Source organism: Eurypyga helias, unplaced genomic scaffold (genome assembly GCF_000690775.1).
Source record: "Eurypyga helias isolate BGI_N326 unplaced genomic scaffold, ASM69077v1 scaffold26038, whole genome shotgun sequence".
Lineage (NCBI taxonomy): Eukaryota > Metazoa > Chordata > Aves > Eurypygiformes > Eurypygidae > Eurypyga > Eurypyga helias.
This window is the reverse complement of record NW_010269322.1, coordinates 327-18,419: the sequence shown is the minus strand read 5'-3', so window position 1 is coordinate 18,419 and position 18,093 is coordinate 327. Positions and strand designations below refer to the sequence as shown.

Sequence of the window (18,093 nt, the reverse complement as noted above, 5' to 3'; positions counted from 1 at the left end):
CTGAGTGGATCAGCAGGAACTGCTCTCGCTTTGGGAGCAGAGCAGGCCCTGCTGTCTGGAGGCTTTTCTCCCTGTGACCACAGACCCAACAGCCCTTGAGCAACGGCCACCCATTGGGTGCTCAGTCTTGGGCTGAGGAGGAACATTCTGTTTATGGTGTTACAGAGGCTTGCTCTTCCTGAGAGAACCTTTGTCTTCTGCAGGTGAATGACACTGCAGCTGCAGACACGGACCTCCTCTTCCTCTTCGATAACCAGAAGGTTGCCTATGAGGCTCAGGTCACCTTGCGTCCTCATCCAGAAAGCGTTGACTGCATCCGTAAGGACTTTTTAGCGGGAACGCGAGAGGCTGCCCGCGTTGCGAGGGCTGCCTGTGCCCTGTGTCATGCGCAGAGAGTGGCGAGTTTTTGCATGTTGGGACTGACCAAGCAGTAAGAGGGACTGGCCTCGCGTTCCGTTGGTCAGAACAGCTGAGGGAGGGAAGGGTGTGACGTACAGGGGAAGCTGCACGGGGTTGGCCAACCATTGGCTCTGCAGAGAGGTAACGTGTCCCCCAAAGGAGTGATGTTGCGGTCTGTTTTGTCACGTGACAGCACAACTTCCAGGCTCCATGCTGATACGTATGTTTCCCTCCCCCCGCCCCACTCTCTCTTCAGTTCAGGATCCAAAGAAGAATCTCCACTTTTTCCAGTTGCGGAAGGTGTGGGGGCAGATCTGGCACACGATCCGGATGCTGAAAGAGGACTGTAACCGCCTCCAGCAGGGGCAGCGAGCAGCCATGTACGGAGGCAGTTTCTCTAGAATACTTCTCTCTGCCTTTGCTCCCTGGGGAAAGGGAAGGGACAGGAATGGGTCCCTGTTGCAATGGGGAAGCCCGTGAGTGGAGCCGTTAATGATTAATGAAAAGCTGAGAGTTCTGTCCTCTGACACAACTGCTTTTGTGCTCACCGCTACATGGAAGTACCTGCTTCTGATTTAGGTGGAAGTCTGGTTTTAGTGTGGGAGGGTAATGGGACCTTCTTGTCCACGCAGGATGAATCTCTTGCGTTACAACAGTACCCTCTCCAAGATGAAGAATTCTATGGCCTCCCTTTCCCAGCAACTGAAAGCAAAGCTGGACTTCTTTAGAACAAGCATCCAGATCGATCTGGAGAAGTATAAAGAGCAGATTGAATTTGGAATTAGTGAGTATAGCATCTGCAACAGGTCGTCTTAGGCCTCTTGTCCCCACAAAGTATCTACCTTTTCTTGTACAAACCTGAGAAAAGCGATCACTCTTCTTTTGTTCCTGCAGCTTCTGAGAAGCTGCTCTTTGCCTGGAAGGAGATGGAGCAAGCGGTGGAGCTCTGTGGGCGGGTAAGTGTGTATATCGACTGCTTATCCTAAAGAAAGAGAAGCTTGTCTGTCTCTCCTTTCTTTTTTTCTCTTCGTTCTCCTGCCTTAGGTAGAAACTTCTGGTGTCTGGGCTGATGCCAGATGCTACACCGCCTTGGTTTGGGTGGCACTTTCGTCCACTGCCAGTACTTCATGGAGCTGACCGTGTTTGGAAGGGTTGGCGGGGGGAAAGGGGGACCTTGGGGAATGCGAGAGGACATCCGTGTGTGGAATCTCCTGCTAACCTGCTCCTAGAGCCAGGACAGTTCAAACGGGGATATGGAACAGGTTAAAGTGAACGGGGAAGTGAACCATTTGGTGATTGATCACAAGAATTCTAAGCATCAGTCTTGACTTTGGTAAGGCCGCAGTTGCCATTCCTGGCTCACGTTCCGCACCAGTGAGGCATCAGCCTTTGACGCAGGGCTGCGTCACCCCTCTCGGCAGGGCTGAAAACCGTCACTCCCAGATGAGGAGCTGATGGCCGATTCTTTTCCGATACTTGGTCCTTCTCCCCGGGGAGGAGGCGGAGGGCAGAATGACTCTAACAAGCCACAACATGTGAACGAGTTTAAGCGAAAAGCAGAATCAGGAGTGCCAGGCGTGGATGTGGTTATGTCCTGAGGGAAAAGCGGGGATGGATAGGATGAGAGAAGAGATCTGGAGATCTGGAATAACCAAGGAAGAGGAAGCGTGGTGGCCTGGAAAGTAGCAGTACACTTACTACAAAGTCTGACCCATCAATGGCTCTTTGTTGCAAGCTAAACTTCTTATCAAAGAATTATTGGGAGTAGTTTTATCGCAGAGCAGCAAGCTAATTTCCTTGAATTCAAATTACTCATACTCCCACTGGTCTTTGTCCGAGGCTGCTTTTGCATCTTGCCAGCCTGAACTGAAAGAAGTGTCAGTGAGAAAGGAAGAGCCAGTGGGAGCGACGCTTAGTATGAGACTGTCCCGTTGCTTATGTTCTGCCCTGCTTTCAGGAGGAGGATGTGGATCAGCTGGTGAAGAAGATGATGGCCCTGCAGACGGACATTGTGGACCTGCAGAGAAGCCCGCTAGGTCGCAAACAAGGAGGGACACTGGAGGATTTGTGAGTTGAACGACCTTGGACTTCAGCTGCAGGAGTTTTGCTAGCTAAGCTTACTCACTGCAGGACAACGCAAGTCCCTGGGCTCTTCAGCCCAAATCGGGGCGCTGGGGAGGCCTCTGACGCTAAAAGACAGGTTTTGACTCCTTACTGGTCACGGGTCTTAGACAGCCGAGTGGTTTATAAAAGATTTGAGTTCTTGAACTACTTGTTTGTAATTTAGGTTCTAGAGAAGTCCTTTGTGTTCTGTGCCTTTTTCTTCTAGAGAAGAACAAGCCAGAGAGCTGTACCGGAGACTGAGAGAGAAGCCAAGAGGTAAGAGACACTTTAGCTCAAGGTCAGCTTGTTTTGTGCAGACAGTAACTTTGGAGATGCGATAGTGAGCACTGAGAAAGCTTCCTCTGCATTCTGGGCCTGCCCATACGCTAGCTACACATGGATACCGCTGGACTCTCCTTTTTCTGGAGAGGGGAGTCAGTTTCAGACTAGGCCAGCCTTGCTCTCTTGCTGCCTTCTGAGCTCTTCTCAGAGCAGGCTCTTGCTGCCAGCATGTGCTGCTGCCCTGTAGGAAGGATGAAAGACGCGGCTGTTCCTTTGCGCCGCTCCACAGCCCCAAGGCGTTACCCACCCTACCAATTCTGCTTTCCCATCCTCGTCACTTGGAAGAAGGTGGCTAAAACCCGGTGCAGTTCATCCCCCTCAAACTTGCATGGTTGGAACTTGGGATGTTTCAGGATTGAAGCAGCAGTGGAAACAAGACATGAAGAATTTTGTGTCCTACAAGCCTGCCTTTCTGTGTAACACTGATTCTCATTCCAGATCAGAGGACAAGCGGCGACAGCCAGGAAATAGTACGACTGCTCCTACAGGCAATCCAGACCTTTGAGAAAAAGGTCCGGGTCATTTATGCTCAGCTCAGGTAAGGGCTGTGGAGTCAGCGTTTACTGAGGGTTGAGAGAAGTTGCCCAGAGCAGCTGTGGATGCCCCATCCCTGGGAGTGTCCAAGGCCAGGCTGGATGAGGCTTGGAGCAACCTGGTCTAGTGGAAGGTGTCCCTGCCCATGGCAGAGGGTGGGACTGGATGGGCTTTAAGGTCCCTTCCCACCCAAACCATCCTGTGATTCCATGAGAAAGCAGTTTTTCCTTCAGCAAGAGGTTTTGTAGTAGAGGTTTGAAACCAACTAGTGAGACCTCGGAGCGTTACAGGAAAGAAGCAGCTTCAGAGATGTTCCCCTGCTGCAGTTGCCCCTGTCTGATCTGATTATTTTTGTAACAGTAAAACTGTAGTTTGCAAGCAGAAGGCACTGGAATTGTTCCCCAAAGTGGAGAAAGTGATGAATCTGATGAATGAAGATGAGGAAACAGTTGTTCGGCTTCAGGAGAAACGACAGAAAGAACTGTGGAACTTGCTGAAAATTGCTTGTGTGAGTAAAATGGAAAAACTCCAGTTTAACCTGAAAATAGGGTTTGTAGCACAGGTTACTGAAATAATTAATAGGAAATTTAGTATGTCCTATGATTCTTTTTTTTCTGTTATTTTGAATTAGTACTAAAGCCAAGTTCTAGGTTCCCATACTCCTGGCTGTTGGAAATGAGTGGAAATAACGGCAATCTGAATATTTGTGTGTCTTCTTCAGAGTAAAGTACGTGGTCCCGTTACCGGCAGCGCAGAGAGCATGAGCACAGCACGTCTAGGCAGCCCTGGTCAGCTCCTGCTGCAGGTCCCTTCGGGAACCTACGACTTAGCAGAATCCGTCAGGAAAAGGTGAGGCAAAGCCTGGAGTCGTGTAGCCACTAGCGCCAGTGCTACGAAGCTGGGGCTCCCGCGTGGTGAAGCAACGACACGCGCTGTCTCGCATCTCGCACTTCGTGTTCGGCGTTCGTTGTCAGCAGCGCGTTGCCTGGTAGCTGCACTTCCTGGGGGAAAACTGGGAAATAGCGTGTAGCTTTGCTCCACCGCCTCAGTCACAAGGGGTCTGTTTCGTCTCCAGTGGGTGGGCTCACTGGAACTACACTGTCTGTCGGAGCTGGGGGGGCATTGCCGTGCAAGGCGATGGTAGCACAGGTGGCCGTAACCAAGCACGTGTAGTTCTGGCTGCCGTGAAGGAGCTGGGTCACTGACAGACTTCGGTTTGATTATCTGCATGTTGCTTAATCCTTTGCTTTTGGACTTTTCCCAAGGGCAGGGAGTGACGGGTTTAAACGGAAAGTGGGAGATTGAGATGGGACATGAGGAAGGAATTCTTCCCGGAGAGGGTGGGGAGCACTGGAACAGGTTGCCCAGAGAAGCTGTGGATGCCCCATCCCTGGGAGTGTCCAAGGCCAGGCTGGATGAGGCTGGGAGCACCCTGGTCTATGGAAGGTGTCCCTGCGCATAGCAGGGGGTGGCACTGGGTGGTCCTTAAAGTCCCTCCCAACCCAAACCCTTCTGTGATTTATAAGCTGTTCTGCAACTCAAGCAACAGCGACTCCCCAAAATAATAACCCAACTCCAGCTTGGAACATCCTTCCTTTCCCCTACCCCAGTAAAGCTGGGGATGCCACTGACTTTCCCAGGAGCAAAATGAATTTATTGGCTTCTGAGCTGGCTGGTCAAGCTCAGTATTCTTCAGTGCTCTGCAGCACACCTGCCCGAAGTATTTCTTAACAGTCGAGACAGCATCTCTTGGCACAACACTGCCATGGCAAATGATTGTGTACTCACTGTCCCTTTCAGCGAGGAGCTGCTGCTGGAATCACAGAAGCTCTGTACCCAACTAGAAAATGTGATGCACGACACAATGAAGGATCAGGAGCAGAGCTTCATGGTAACGTGTCTGATACTCTTGGGTAAACGCACAGGGGAAGCTCGTGGCTTCAGACTTCTGGTTGTGTAACTCTGCCACCAGCGCGGCTAACAGACAGCTGCGTGTGACTCTTGGACAAGGAGAGAGTGGGGGTTGTGGGAGACGGAAAGCGCCCACTCGGACTGCTGAGTGACGTGTTCCCTGCTCACTGAGAACATGAGCCAGGCTGTTCTGGACAGGAGCTGGGGACTTAAGTTGTGCCCAGCTATGAACGATGGGGGAAGGTGCTTGGCTGTTGCACAGAAATACTGAAAGATTACACTCTTAAAATGGGGGTGGGCTTGTGGTGGGCAGGGATGCTTGTCTAACGAAGCAGGATACGGAAGGAGTAAAATAGTGGAGAAGTAGCTTAAGGGTTTCCTTTAGTCACATGGTGCATCCCAAAACAAGGTTGTCCAGGTTGTTCGCAGTAACCCTTCCAGAGCGCTCCGGGGAAGTCTCGGCTGTGAGCTGGTGCTGAACCTCACGGCTCTGACTCTGTCCTTCAGGCTCTAGATTGGAGCTGGCTGCAGCTTCACGCTGAAGAAACCAACAGCCCAGAACAAACCCAGATGTAAAGTCACTTCGGTTGCCCCTGAAGACGTGCTGCTTCAGGAACCAACTGTGAAAAGCTGCTGCACCCGAGAAGGGAAGTGCCTCCCCTTACTGTCACCTACAGCTTGCGTGATGCACGCGGCCTCGCTTCTAGTATCCACCTCTCGGACACTGTTTTCACAGAGACACAGTAGGAAATGCCTGTTCTGCTTGGGAAAAGCTCTGAATCGTGCCTAAAGACAGATGTTCTTGGTCTGTCCTGATCTGTCTTCCCTGAGAGGCATCACAGGGGGTTGTGCTGCCACTTAGGCTTTGTGAGGAACAGTGGCCAAGGCCTGCAATCAGCTTTTGCGCCGTCGCCGGTAGATGTCACCTTCCTAACAGCCTTGAACTGTGAACTTGATTTCTTAACTTTGCTGATTTGCACTTTTTTTTCCCCTTAAGTGTAACGGTTGTACTTGCCTAATACTTGTTTCCTATATGGGAACGAAATTACCTAAACCATGTAAACTTTTGGTTTGCTCTTTTTGATACCCTCAATAACATTTTAATGAAAAAGCTGCTTTCACTGTGCAGATCTCTAACCCTCGAGGGGGCAAGGATGTTACCACAGACGAAGGAAAGCTTCAGTGTACACGTGTAGTTTAACAAAGTAGCGATGGATTATCTACTAATTGCACCAAAACAAACCCCACCCCTAGCTCAGTGGAGCACAGCTTTTCTCAACCTTACTGAGACGAGACACTGTTGTCTTCCAACTGTGACCGATTTATTTCACTCTGACATAAACCCACGTTTCCACTACAGCACAGAGACCACCTTTTGCAGAAGGTTGTGAAGTATGGGACATGCAGGATGCAGTACAACAAGGGGGACAGGTGGGATTTTCTTCTGTTTTCAGGAACAGATTTAAAACACAAGAGACTGAAATGTGGCACAGACATCACGACTTCCATGCATGCCTTCAAGTATCCTCAGCAGCTGTGCTGGCACTCTCTGGAGTTCGGTGTTGGGTTGAAATGGTTCTTTGGAGGAGTAGAGAGTTCACGCTTCTTGAAATTTCAGAACAATATTAAGGCCGAAACACACTGGGTACATGTTTCCTTCATCTTCCAGAGCACCACCTGTTGTGTTTCTTAAAGCTGCATTAAGCTTCCAGCTCAAATCCCAGCCCGATTTTGTGACCTCCAGCACTGAAATTCTTGCCATCAATCAAGCCCGAGAGGGTCAGCTTTACACCTAGGAGAGCACATAATGAGACCAGTGTGTTTATTTAATGAGACCCTCTAGTGGAGGGTGTCCCTGCCCATGGCAAGGGGTGGGACTGGGTGGGCTTTAAGGTCCCTCCCAACCCAAACCAGTCTGATTCCATGATACATACATGGATACTCCTGTAACACACTCTCCCTCGTGTACTCGAGCCTCACTAACGTGCCTCAGTTGCTACAGGAACTTGTGTACATACACCCCCTTTATTCCCATCAGCCTGTGTAAGATCTCCACTGACTTATCTTTCTGCTCTGGAGATGACAGTAAAACAACCCAGTGTAGTACTAATGCTATTTGCTGCTAACTGTTGGACTTACCAGGTCGGAGGGCGTGAGTGTAACCGATTCCAATCAGGCTGGCATTATTCACTTTAGCCTACAGGGAAGGAAGAAATCGCAGTATTTATACACAATCTGTAAATACTCAGAGCTGTCCCGGAGCCCTGAGAAGGTGGCTTATGCAGTAACTCCTTTAGCTGCTTGTGGACTAACCTCTAGCAGAGGTGCATTCCAATCTTTTCCTTTTCTCCTCAAGAGTTTCCAGCTTAAGCTGTAACAGGCTTAAGTAACACCTGCAGTCTCTCCCACAAACTGTGACCCGCTGTCCTGTCCTTCCCTGCCCCCAGCGTTCTCCCTTTATATCCCTTTAAAGGGCTAATTACTGCGGTCCCCAAGTAGCCAATCAAGTCTGTCTTGTTCACAGGCCCCTCTCCACAGATTGCTTGGCAGTGATTTCTTTTTAACGAGCAATAAATATATGAATACACAAACCAGTTTGCCACCTCCCATGCTTTCTCAGGAACTAGTTAAAGCAGCTACTTCGTACCACCCATTTTCAGAATTTAAGGGAGCTTGAACCATTCCTGTAACCCGATTCTTACCACAATGGAAGTCTTCTCATCCAGTTGGTACTTCGCAGCAATGCCAAAGCGCGTGTTGTTACTGCCGGCAGTCCATGCCAGATTGACCGACGTCTCAACCTGATTATTGACCTTCTGATAAATAGACCCACCAAACTCGGTGCCATCGTTCCTGTTCGTAACAGACGCGAGCGTGTCAAGCCTTGCCTTAGTAATTCTTCCCATTAACCCCACAACCATTTGATCGTTATCCCTTAAAACAAACCAAGAGCTCCAACGCTTCCCTTGCTCATCTGCTTCCTGCCCGGAGCTGCCAGACTCCAGGTTTCACCCAAAACATGAGTTCTGCTTGCGGAATGGAACAAGACTTTCCAACCACTGAGACCTGCAGTTTGGGGTTACCCAGCCCAGGTAACGTGCGTGCTTGTCCTAAGAGAGCAAGCCTGCGAGGAGGCATGAAGGGACAGACCCAGGAGGAGCCTTAAGTCGGTTATGGGAACGATGAGGCTGAGAAAGATCATCAAAGATTCTCGGAGCGTCTGCATGCCAGGACTAGAGCTATACTGCAGTGACAGCTGGAAACACAAGGCAACACACCTCTCCTCCCCACCTCGGGCATTTCAGAGCCAGAAGCTTTCTGTCTGGTGGCGAGGGGGGCAGGGTGCAGTGGCTTAATGAAAGGCTCTTCTATCTAGCACCAAAACACAAGTTTACAGGTTTTCATTGCAAATTAACATCATAAAGTGCCTTTATGCCACTGTCTTATATACACAAAACCCAAAATCACCCTGAAACAAGGTCTCAAAAGACAGCCAAGAGTTGGAAAGTTGTCCCTGCTTCAGTTACACTGAAGATGAAAACACCAAATATAAATATTTCAAGACAAATCGGCACCCCCTTCCATCCTCCCACTCCAGTAACGCTCACTGCTCATCCAGTTTGGCTCCTCTGGTGACATTTTTCTAGGCTCAGGTAATACTCACACATTAGTATGCAGCTGAAAGTCTCCTGCCTTGTATCCCAAGGCAAAGTTATTTTGTGAAAGCTTGGACTTGGCTGTATCAAAAGCCATCTGATAGCCAGCAAGCCAGCCTTCGTAGCCCAGCACTGCCCAGCCGTAGATGGTTGGTCCGGAGAGATCAATGTCTATGTTGCAGCCTAGATTGACATATTCTCTTTTGTAGGAAGTCTTCAACTTTCCGCTCTTCTTCCTGCAGAGAGAAACATGCCCTTTGGTCCCTGGCAGTGTACAAGTATGATACGCAGTTTCATTCACGTATGTGTGTCCCTTCAGGCCGGTTAACGAAATGACTGTAATGCCCACTCAAAACTCAAGAGCGGCTGAAGAGAGCCTGGGTAAGGATAATACTGCTATTATGTATGGTTATGTGGTGCCACTTTTTCCTCCACCTTCTCAAACTCCTTAAAATCCTCACAAAGCAAAACCAGCACAAGCCTTGCTGCTTAGTGCTCTAAACCCAGTCAGGTTTCACGCTTTGTTGTCCGCAAGCGAGTGCACGTGTTCCTTCAGGTGCAGCCACTGCTGCCCTTCCTTCACCACCAAGCCTTGCTGCTTAGTGCTCTAAACTCCGTCAGGTTTCACGCTTTGTTCTCCGCAAGTGAGCGCATGTGTTCCTTCACGTGCAGCCACTGCCGCCCTTCCTTCACCACTGGACACCAGTCTCCTCTACTGAAAATGAACTTCCTCCTCCTTCAGACATCATCCACTAGGCAGCCTTCTTCCGTCCTTCTGGAGGAGTCTCTTCCTTCCAAGTGTTATCCTCACTTGGCTATCAATTCAAACTTAACTGAGACCAGATTTTGTCACCTCCTTAATCCTCTCCCCAGCCTCCTTCCTTTCCCACGGAAGACACAGCAGAACATGCTCCCTGTCACTCATACCCAAGCCTGGGGTCTCATTTCTGACTTAGCTTCTAACTCCTTCCATCCAAGCAGTATTTCCTGATTTTTCCAATAGGCTCTTCCCAACAATAAAGAAATAACAGTAATTATTTACAGAGCAGACTCGGGCTTTATGCATTCTCCAGATACAAACACCCCTCCTTTGCTCTACTGCCTACCGAAAATAAGCACATGGTAACTGAGAATGACAAAGAAGTGCCTATCCCGCTGCCTGTCGTAGTCCCTGTGTGGTTCCGCCCCTCATTCCATGGTTCATGCACATCTGCCCGGGAGCGCCAGGAAAACACATCATTCTGCTGGGCGTTCTCACGGCGCCGAGTTGACGGCAGCAGGACAGAACGATGGGAATAAGCATTTCTAATTAAAAGTCATGGGAAGTTCTAGCACTCCTTAGGTAAAGGTAACAAGTACTTACCCTGTGTTTGGTACAAATGTAGTGTCAAGAGCCACCTTCAATCCCTCAGCCAGCTGCGAAGGAAAACAGAGACATGGGCTCAGAACTGCGCTGATGTGAGATTTGTTACATTCCACCACTACAGCTCTACTTCCTCTCTAGAGAGACGACAGACCAGGACCAGAATGTCTCCCACAGGTTTTACAACAGAATCTGAAGATGCTGTATGATGAGGCATTAAAATTTGGACTTTTTCTGCCCCTGATGAGGCGCTGCTTTGCCGATATGTCATTACAGGGAGATTTCAAATCTGGTGTTGACAAGAAATTATGTTAAAGAAAGAAACCCGTTTGGTTCATGTTTGCTTATTCCCTACTCCACACGGTAGCTCACAACTCTCGGCATCGTACAGGCATTCTTGGAAGACACGGTCCTATTTCACGGGCCAAGCGCTGGACCTGCCCTCGGCCTTCCCAGCCTCGCTTTGAGCTGGACAGCGTTTCCCATTTGAAAGCACGGGTCAAAGTGCAAAACCGTAACGACAGAAATGGATGGCTGTACATGCTGGACGGCACCTCCGAAATTCTACCACCTCTGGCACCTTCACCTCACGCTTTGGGGATTTAGTGCAAAGCATGAAGCTATTCCTTGGAAGGACTGTGTGCTTCCAGAGTGCTGCAGGCTGGCAGCCCTTGGCACGAGCAGTGCCAAGCTGCAAATGCCGATCTTTGCAACCTTACAAAATATATTCCACCTCAGGGCAGCCAAACAAAGTCCTTATGTATCAGAGCATCTAAAACAAGACCCCTCTTTTGTTCTCCCTGCATGACTGCAGCAGTGACAGTTCTACGTAGCCAGAGTGTGTCTTTAAACCCTCCCATTTGCAGCGGGTATCAGCAATACTCATTCAACCACCCAGCTGGTTTCGCACACCCGTAACTGCAGTAGCGCGGTACCTCTGGATCAGGAGATAGCAGCAGATTGCCGTGGAAATGCTTGCACCTCCCCACCCCCAAAATTCACGATCCTCTCAGTCCGTATGTTCTGCAAATATATCCAACTCCTTTCTTTTTAGTACTCCAGACAGCTTTGTGTGACTTTCACGCTTCACTCTTTTCTGCTCAACCCAGTACTTCCTCATACCAGCTGCTGGAATGTTTTTCAGCGTATCTCCTTCCTCTTACCTGATCCTCCATGGAAACTTCTGTTCCCAGTGTGTTGTCTGTGTTCCACTTCTGGGTGAATGTAAGTCCATAGTCTTTGATCTTGTATTTGGTCTCTAGGCTGCCGGATGCCTTCCCTGTGTCTGTGTTGGAAGAGCCAGTTGCAGTGAATTCCTGCCAAGAGCACAGTAGGAGTGTCAGCGTTCTGGTATCTCATCACATTCAGCCAGCACTCGCACTTGCCACACTCAGAATCCTCCTCTTCCGTATCCCCACCAAAAATAATTTAAGCATCACAAAATGCTACTCCTTTTGGCATCTCTGTTCCGCACATTCCTTTTATTGGGGTGTGCTGATAGAGCCCTGGAACTTGCTTGGGTTGGAAAAAGCACTATTGCACGAAGACCTGACATCTTCTCATCTGCATCAGGATTTGATTACCTCCCCCCTCCCTCTAATTTTTATCACACCTTTCCCCTAACTTCTCCACCAACCTTCCACGCACCAAAACCACCCTCTCTTCTGCTGTCTGTCCGCTCCCAAGCAGCAATTGCTGTTTCAACATTCCACAACCTGCTCGGAACCTTCACATGGGTCCATCCCCAGATACAAAAAGATACTCGCCTGGGATACAAAGCTGCTTGTATCCTTGGAATTTTCCTCACCATCTCCTCTAATTCCCTTTACCAGTACTGTCCCAATTGCGCATGCAACAGCAGCCCTTAGAGTCCTGGAATTCCACTCTTCCTTAAGAAAAGCCATCCTACATCCAACTTACACAGCTAGATGAGTAGCTGGAAAAAGATGGATTTTTCTCTCATTTTTCCCAACATCTCATGTGTTTCTTCCCTTTCACTCTTTTCATTTTCTACCTTTCAGTAGTGAAAATGTCTTCTGAAGAACGGTCATTGATGCTTTTCACACCGGCTACTGATCCTAAAGTTGTTGTTCTCCCTACCTTTCATACTCTTCTTACTTAGAGGCAATCATGGGAGGTAACTCAGCCTACTCAAGTGTTTCACACACAACATAAAGCAATCACTAGGCATATTTTCACAGTAGTAAGCTCAAGGTGGTTTTTTTTTTCCTCACAGCCAAAGGATTTTGCCAGGTGTCAGAACTGGATCTGCTTCTGGAAGCAGAAGGTACACAGGCAGCATCTGCTGCCATCTGTGTTTAACTGCCTAAGCTAGATATGTCTCACCAAACCATCTCATTTCTTGAACTTCTGTGACTGAACATCAAGCTCATTCTGGCTCCCTGTCACACTCCAGTCTGACTCGGGCTCAGCTTCTCGCTCACCTGGTTTACGGTGGCTGGCACCTTCAGGAACACCACACACTTACTCAGCCAAACCACTCGCAACCTTTGAACCAACAGGCACTACCCACTGATCTTTTCCAAGACAAAACATTCCTGTATCCTAACAATCAGAGGCACTATTAGTACCCAAGTACAAATCAGATCTCACGCTTTGTTCCTCACCTCATCGCCAACCCCAAATCCCCATTCTGTTGCAGCAGAATGCTCGTTGGAAACACTTAACAAGCACAAAAACCTGAACCGACAGACAACGCTGTCAATACCGTATCTATCTTGTTTTCCCTCCTGCTCTTTTTAATGAGTTCTTACTGTGGAATGTTGGACAGAGATTGCAAATGGCTTTACAAATATGGATCACACAGTGGATTAAAAGCATGGACACAGTCAAATGTGGATGATAACGTGACTAAAACCAATGGAATGGTTTATAAACAACAGCATGCACCACAGAAAGCCTCCCTAGAAAAAACAATAGAGCCAACAGGCCAAAACATTCTTACCAGCTGGATAAATATCCAACATGAAAGTTGCATGGAAAAGAAAAAGCCCATTTTAGAACTTAATAGAGTTATTCATGTTCCATCACATTCAGAAGATAGCAGAATTGACCGTTAGCATGTTATTTGAGAATCAGAACTTCCAGACAGGAAAAACATGCGTATCGTGAGATATCAGGAAGTCTGTACGGAGACCATAGAGTCCCTTGTGTCTACACATTGTGGTGCACAATGCAAGAAATCCACCGAAAGCTTAATTGAGTCAGAATACAGCAATACGAAAGGAAGGACATGTGCCATCTGCATCCTAACAACGCTAGAGAAGGAGAGAGCTAAGGCAAATGCCGTGAGGAAGGAGGCTGAAGAGCAGCACAACTTATCAGCCAGAACAGCATCAAGTGGTAGCACACACAGAGCTGAGACTCGGTGTAAGAATAAGCTTATCTAGTAAAACGCCTGTGGTTAAAGACCAAAATTATGAAATCCACTCCCAGTTTTGCCAGCCCTCCTGTGAAATAATGAGGCAGCTCCACTTCTCCACCACTGAAGTGGGTATCATAGTGTTTTCTAGTTACCTGAGGTTCTAAAAATTAATTAGTATCTATAAAATGCTCTCAAAAATCTACATAAAGGGTACTGCAGGAGACCTGTTTAGTTTTAATTAAGTCTTGCATTGTAAGCAGGGTGGAGATGGGTGAAAATTAAGTTAAACTGGCTCTTATTTGCCCCTTGGATAGAAAGTCAGTCTGGACTCAAAATCCTACAAAACCCAACAGCAGCAGAGAAATATAACTGCATTCATAAGCAGAAATGAGAGCTATTCAGGGTGAATAAACACTTATGTTTGTGATGTGGCGATGGGAACAGGCAGGAAAGCCACATGTCCACAACAAAATGCGTGAAAATTCTTGCACGCCCCAGGAAAAGAAGTACCACGATGTCAGTTCCACACACCATTACAGAAATACCTCAGGCAGCTACAGGTTTTACAGTGAGAACTGAAAGAAAGAAGCAACACCTGGTAGCTCAGCAATTTGTCCTTCCAGTGCAACGCTGGGGATGTTGAAAGTCCCCGGTACTTACCACCCCACTGGAAGACTTGGTCTTCAGGTCTAACTTGACCATTCCAAATCCTGAAAACAGAAGAGTGCACAGCGTCTGTTTCACCGCAGCGTACAAGAAAGGCTTATTTCCAAGACCCCCTGAGTACAGCAGGTCAGATACGCTGACCTGAAACTGCCTATTTTCTATTTCAGTAGTTGTTGATTGTACTGAGGAATAACTGAAGGAATTTTGATAATTCAAAGCGGGTGACCTCATAACTTACAGTCATAGCAGTCACCCAGTGTCAAGGATCTCTGCTTTCTGTAGCTACCTGCAGCTTGAGATCAATCAATACAGTTACCGTTTCTTCCGATTTACTAAATTTGCTGTTCTATTTCTGACTGCAGGGCAGGAATTTTTCTTTTTCCCTTCTCTGACAAAGATGTGTTTCAGCTTCCTCAACCACTGATACCAACACAGCGATTCTGTTGCTTTCTTCCCTCTCCTTCTGATCTGCTAAGAACCCAGGGACATGCCTGGCCCTTGCACGACTCACACTGAAGCAGGGAACTTGAGTTGCATTTTAGCAAAACCTGAATGCCAGGGTGGCAGAGACCAGACCAGAATGCTTTTTAATTTTAGGTAGCATATCGATTTGGGATACAAATGCAATCTTTCTTACACCCTCACAAACCCAGATAAAAACGGTCAATGCTTTTAGTACTGCTCCCAGACAAGGCACTAGTGCCAGCAGTACTCCATATAAATTCTTCGCAGAGGGACGCAAATACTGTGAAACTGTTCCCACTTCAGCTGTAACAACAGCCTATGCTGATTAGCACAAAGATCATTCTACCTCAGGAACCTGTTTGTTGCCCCATGTGGTCTTGGACTGATTTAATGCCTCTCAGTGCAAAAAAATGGAAGGTAGAAAACAGAGCATTCCTCGGAGACTTCTAGAGCGCATCTTAAGGTCAAACTCATAACCCTCTCCTCTAACTCTCTGCCTACTGCAGCGTTTTCATGACACATGTCTAAAGTTCAAATTAAGGGGCAGATGCTCCGGGTCTCTGCTGAATTCCTACCACAAGGTACTTGGGGGATCTCTGGGGTAGCAAGGTTATTATTGTGATTTTCAAGACACTTCAGAAAAAATGACAAAATGCGATCAAACCAGAGTCACGTTACTTACCATAGCCCTTGTTGAATACATCCCTAGCAGACTTTCCCAGGTCACTGTACGATGGTGGGACAGCCATTGGATCTGAAACACATCAGAAATTTTACAAATCTTAGGTTTAACAGCATCAAATCTAAACGATACCCAAAGCTCTTATAAATATCTACTAGTACCCTCTGTGGACTTCGCTGATAAAGAACTGCGAGGCTTTTGAAGAAGGTTCCTGAAAGTCATCCCTGTGTCATCCTTCTTCGTACGCTCTGCAGGAGCCACCAGTGAGTGTTTCTGCACTGTGTATACACAGCAGCAAAACCTACATTTTTCTAACACAGGTAACCCTTACTTTGGAGGACAAAACTCCAAGGGACGGGCATCCGATACTACAGCTTACACGACACGTTTAACGTTAGTTACCACAACACTGGGATTTTGCATCAGAAAAACCACACTGAAAGAAGTAGGAAAACTCTTCCCCAGTGGAAAACTAGTCTTCCCCTTCTAGAATACGTTTGCATAAACGTAAAGGCACGCCTGCTCTAGAAAAGCTATCAAAGAGGATGATTTTGCTTGATTTTAAGGGTAACTCTGCCACTTAATCCTTGCTACAGCTGATGTATTTGTTCATATCCTCTGCGACACCTGACACCAGAAACCCCTGATTCCCCACTTGTTACTTAGCCCTTCAGTATGGCAGAATACAAGCAAAACAGGTAAAATCCCTAAAAAGTCATCACTTATCTTTTAGTTGCTTATGGGTGTTCTTGGTCCCTCCTCAGAAATGCAAGAGTATCTCTATTAAGCAATTAAGCGCTGTTTTTAGGACAGCGAGCCCTTTCCTAAAAGGAAGCACTTGAGCAATTTACATCCCACAGCAGACAAACGCTCTGTGTTCAGTGACTTCGTAACTAACCTGCACGACGCACCTATCGATACCGGGATTTGGTGATCCTTACAGGTCTCTTCCAACCTGAGATAGTCTGTAATTCTAGGAATACACACCTGTGGGTTTAGAGGATCTAAACCACACGGACATGACTGCAGGTTCCTTCTCTACTGCGTCTGGTGGTTTTGTTTTGGTAGGGTTGTCAGAATAGTTCAACCCGCTGATCTCAAAAGCTCAGTAACTCACGTGTTTGGAGCAAGGCTGATGCTTGGACATTTTAACATGGTGATGCTCTGCATCTGCACTAAGTGCCTAATGTGCTCTTAAACCTCAAACGTTTTTTTCCAGCAAAAATTAATACAGAAGAAAACACCCTGCATAAGAATTCATACAACACACAAGCAGATTTAAAAGAAAAAAAAGCTTTTTATTCACAGCTTGCTTTCAGGGAACTGCCAGCTGCTGAAAACATGACAGGAACACTCCATAATCATATGGATTTGTAGCTATTCCAAACCGCGTAACCTATATTCAAGTAGAAGTTTGACAACGATCAGTGGTGAGCCACAACACATCAACACATTCTGGGTGCAGGGACTGACCTCTTCAGAGTTTAGAGGACATCAGTCTAACTTTCAAATTACATGGAGATGTTACATCAAACAAAAGCAAGAGTTTAGATCCCCCCCCCCCCCCCCAATTTCTGAAAAGATGCCACACCTCAACCTCTTCCACATTTTGCCACTGTCTCTCAAACCAGTCTCCCTGCACAGAGGGGATTTAGAAAGACAAATGACAGCGGAGATGACCAACAGGTAGTCTTGAGGCTCCTCACCAGCTTCACTGAAAATGCTTCAAGTAAAGGAGGACTTTGCCACCCTCTTCATCCATCTTCTCAACCTAAATCTCACCCTTTTGGCTGACACCTGGTTCTGTTTACATCATATTTTCATAAGGTTATTGAGACATCTTGAATCACTGAATGGTTTGGGTTGGGAGGGACCTTAAAGCCTCCCCAGTCCCACTCCCTGCCATGGGCAGGGACACCTTCCACTAGACCAGGTTGCTCCAAGCCTCATCCAGCCTGGCCTTGGACACTTCCAGGGATGGGGCATCCACAGCTTCTCTGGGCAACCTGTCCCAGTGCTTCCCCACCCTCTCCAGGAAGAATTTCTTCCCGACATCCAACCTCCACCTCCCTCTTCCAATTTAAACCCATTACCCCTTGTCCTGTCACTATAGGCCTTTGTAAAAAGTTCCCCCCAGCTTTCTTGTAGCCCCCCCAGCACTGTGAGCCTGTTCACTCTCCTAACATTCTCCCTCTCTATGCTATACAGCTATATTTTCTGTATTCTATATGTTTTAATGTACATGTTAAGTATGTGAGTTAAACATATGAGCTGACTCAGGTTAGCTCATGCTGAAATACACATATTCTTTGCTAATAACAAGCAGCTCTATCTGCAAGCCAGAACTGTTTAGAGTAACTGAGCTCACGGCTCCACAACTAATAAAACTGAACTTGAATCGGTCTCCATCAACCAGATGCAACGACAGCAGCTGACAAAACACATAAAGAACCATTAAGCCACAGATCTAGAACCAAGCCAGGGCACTGATTTTAAGCATCTTCTTTATAAACAAAGTCTCCTTCATCTTGTGCTTTGGTTTTTTTCCCCCCTCCCACGACAGTATAATCAGTGCAATAACCACAGG

General features: G+C 47.6%; 2 protein-coding genes across 4 annotated transcripts in view; one reads left to right on the top strand and one right to left on the bottom strand.

Moving 5' to 3' along the window:
• The window catches only part of IKBKB (inhibitor of kappa light polypeptide gene enhancer in B-cells, kinase beta), a gene marked incomplete at its 5' end in the record, with an annotated part of 10,307 nt that extends 4,257 nt beyond the window's left edge, over nucleotides 1–6,050 (top strand). Inside the window, 11 exons of the mRNA XM_010158078.1 lie at nucleotides 204–318; nucleotides 656–779; nucleotides 1,032–1,183; nucleotides 1,294–1,355; nucleotides 2,357–2,466; nucleotides 2,729–2,778; nucleotides 3,283–3,382; nucleotides 3,739–3,886; nucleotides 4,100–4,227; nucleotides 5,179–5,269; nucleotides 5,797–6,050. Of these exons, the coding sequence (XP_010156380.1) occupies nucleotides 204–318; nucleotides 656–779; nucleotides 1,032–1,183; nucleotides 1,294–1,355; nucleotides 2,357–2,466; nucleotides 2,729–2,778; nucleotides 3,283–3,382; nucleotides 3,739–3,886; nucleotides 4,100–4,227; nucleotides 5,179–5,269; nucleotides 5,797–5,865 (1,149 nt within the window). The remainder of the gene's footprint in view (nucleotides 1–203; nucleotides 319–655; nucleotides 780–1,031; nucleotides 1,184–1,293; nucleotides 1,356–2,356; nucleotides 2,467–2,728; nucleotides 2,779–3,282; nucleotides 3,383–3,738; nucleotides 3,887–4,099; nucleotides 4,228–5,178; nucleotides 5,270–5,796) is intronic.
• A 549-nt stretch (nucleotides 6,051–6,599) lies between these two features.
• On the bottom strand, nucleotides 6,600–16,527 carry VDAC3 (voltage-dependent anion channel 3). Of its 3 annotated transcripts, none has more exons than XM_010158075.1 (9): nucleotides 16,494–16,527; nucleotides 15,507–15,578; nucleotides 14,354–14,403; nucleotides 11,472–11,624; nucleotides 10,309–10,361; nucleotides 8,954–9,181; nucleotides 7,992–8,142; nucleotides 7,429–7,486; nucleotides 6,600–7,081 (listed from the first exon to the last, which is right to left on the bottom strand). In XM_010158075.1, exons 1-9 carry the CDS (start codon nucleotides 16,525–16,527, stop codon nucleotides 6,990–6,992), a joined length of 891 nt encoding a protein of 296 aa, XP_010156377.1. In that variant the 3' UTR covers nucleotides 6,600–6,989. The 3 variants fall into 3 exon arrangements, with proteins under 3 accessions (XP_010156377.1, XP_010156378.1, XP_010156379.1); XM_010158076.1 differs by lacking the exon at nucleotides 16,494–16,527 and adding an exon at nucleotides 13,274–13,276 and having other exon boundaries at nucleotides 6,643–7,081; nucleotides 15,507–15,573; XM_010158077.1 differs by lacking the exon at nucleotides 16,494–16,527 and adding an exon at nucleotides 12,660–12,662 and having other exon boundaries at nucleotides 6,643–7,081; nucleotides 15,507–15,573.
• Nucleotides 16,528–18,093: the final 1,566 nt, after the last annotated feature.

Bases quoted from the DNA above. Each gene is read 5' to 3' on its own strand.
- VDAC3 (XM_010158075.1), bottom strand. From the start codon at position 16,527: ATGTCCGTGTGGTTTAGATCCTCTAAACCCACAG. The intron at 9,182-10,308 runs GTAAGTACTTGT...TTCTCTCTGCAG, and splicing joins ACATTTGTACCAAACACAGG to GAAGAAGAGCGGAAAGTTGA. The intron at 8,143-8,953 runs GTGAGTATTACC...TGTTACGAACAG, and splicing joins TTTCAGCTGCATACTAATGT to GAACGATGGCACCGAGTTTG.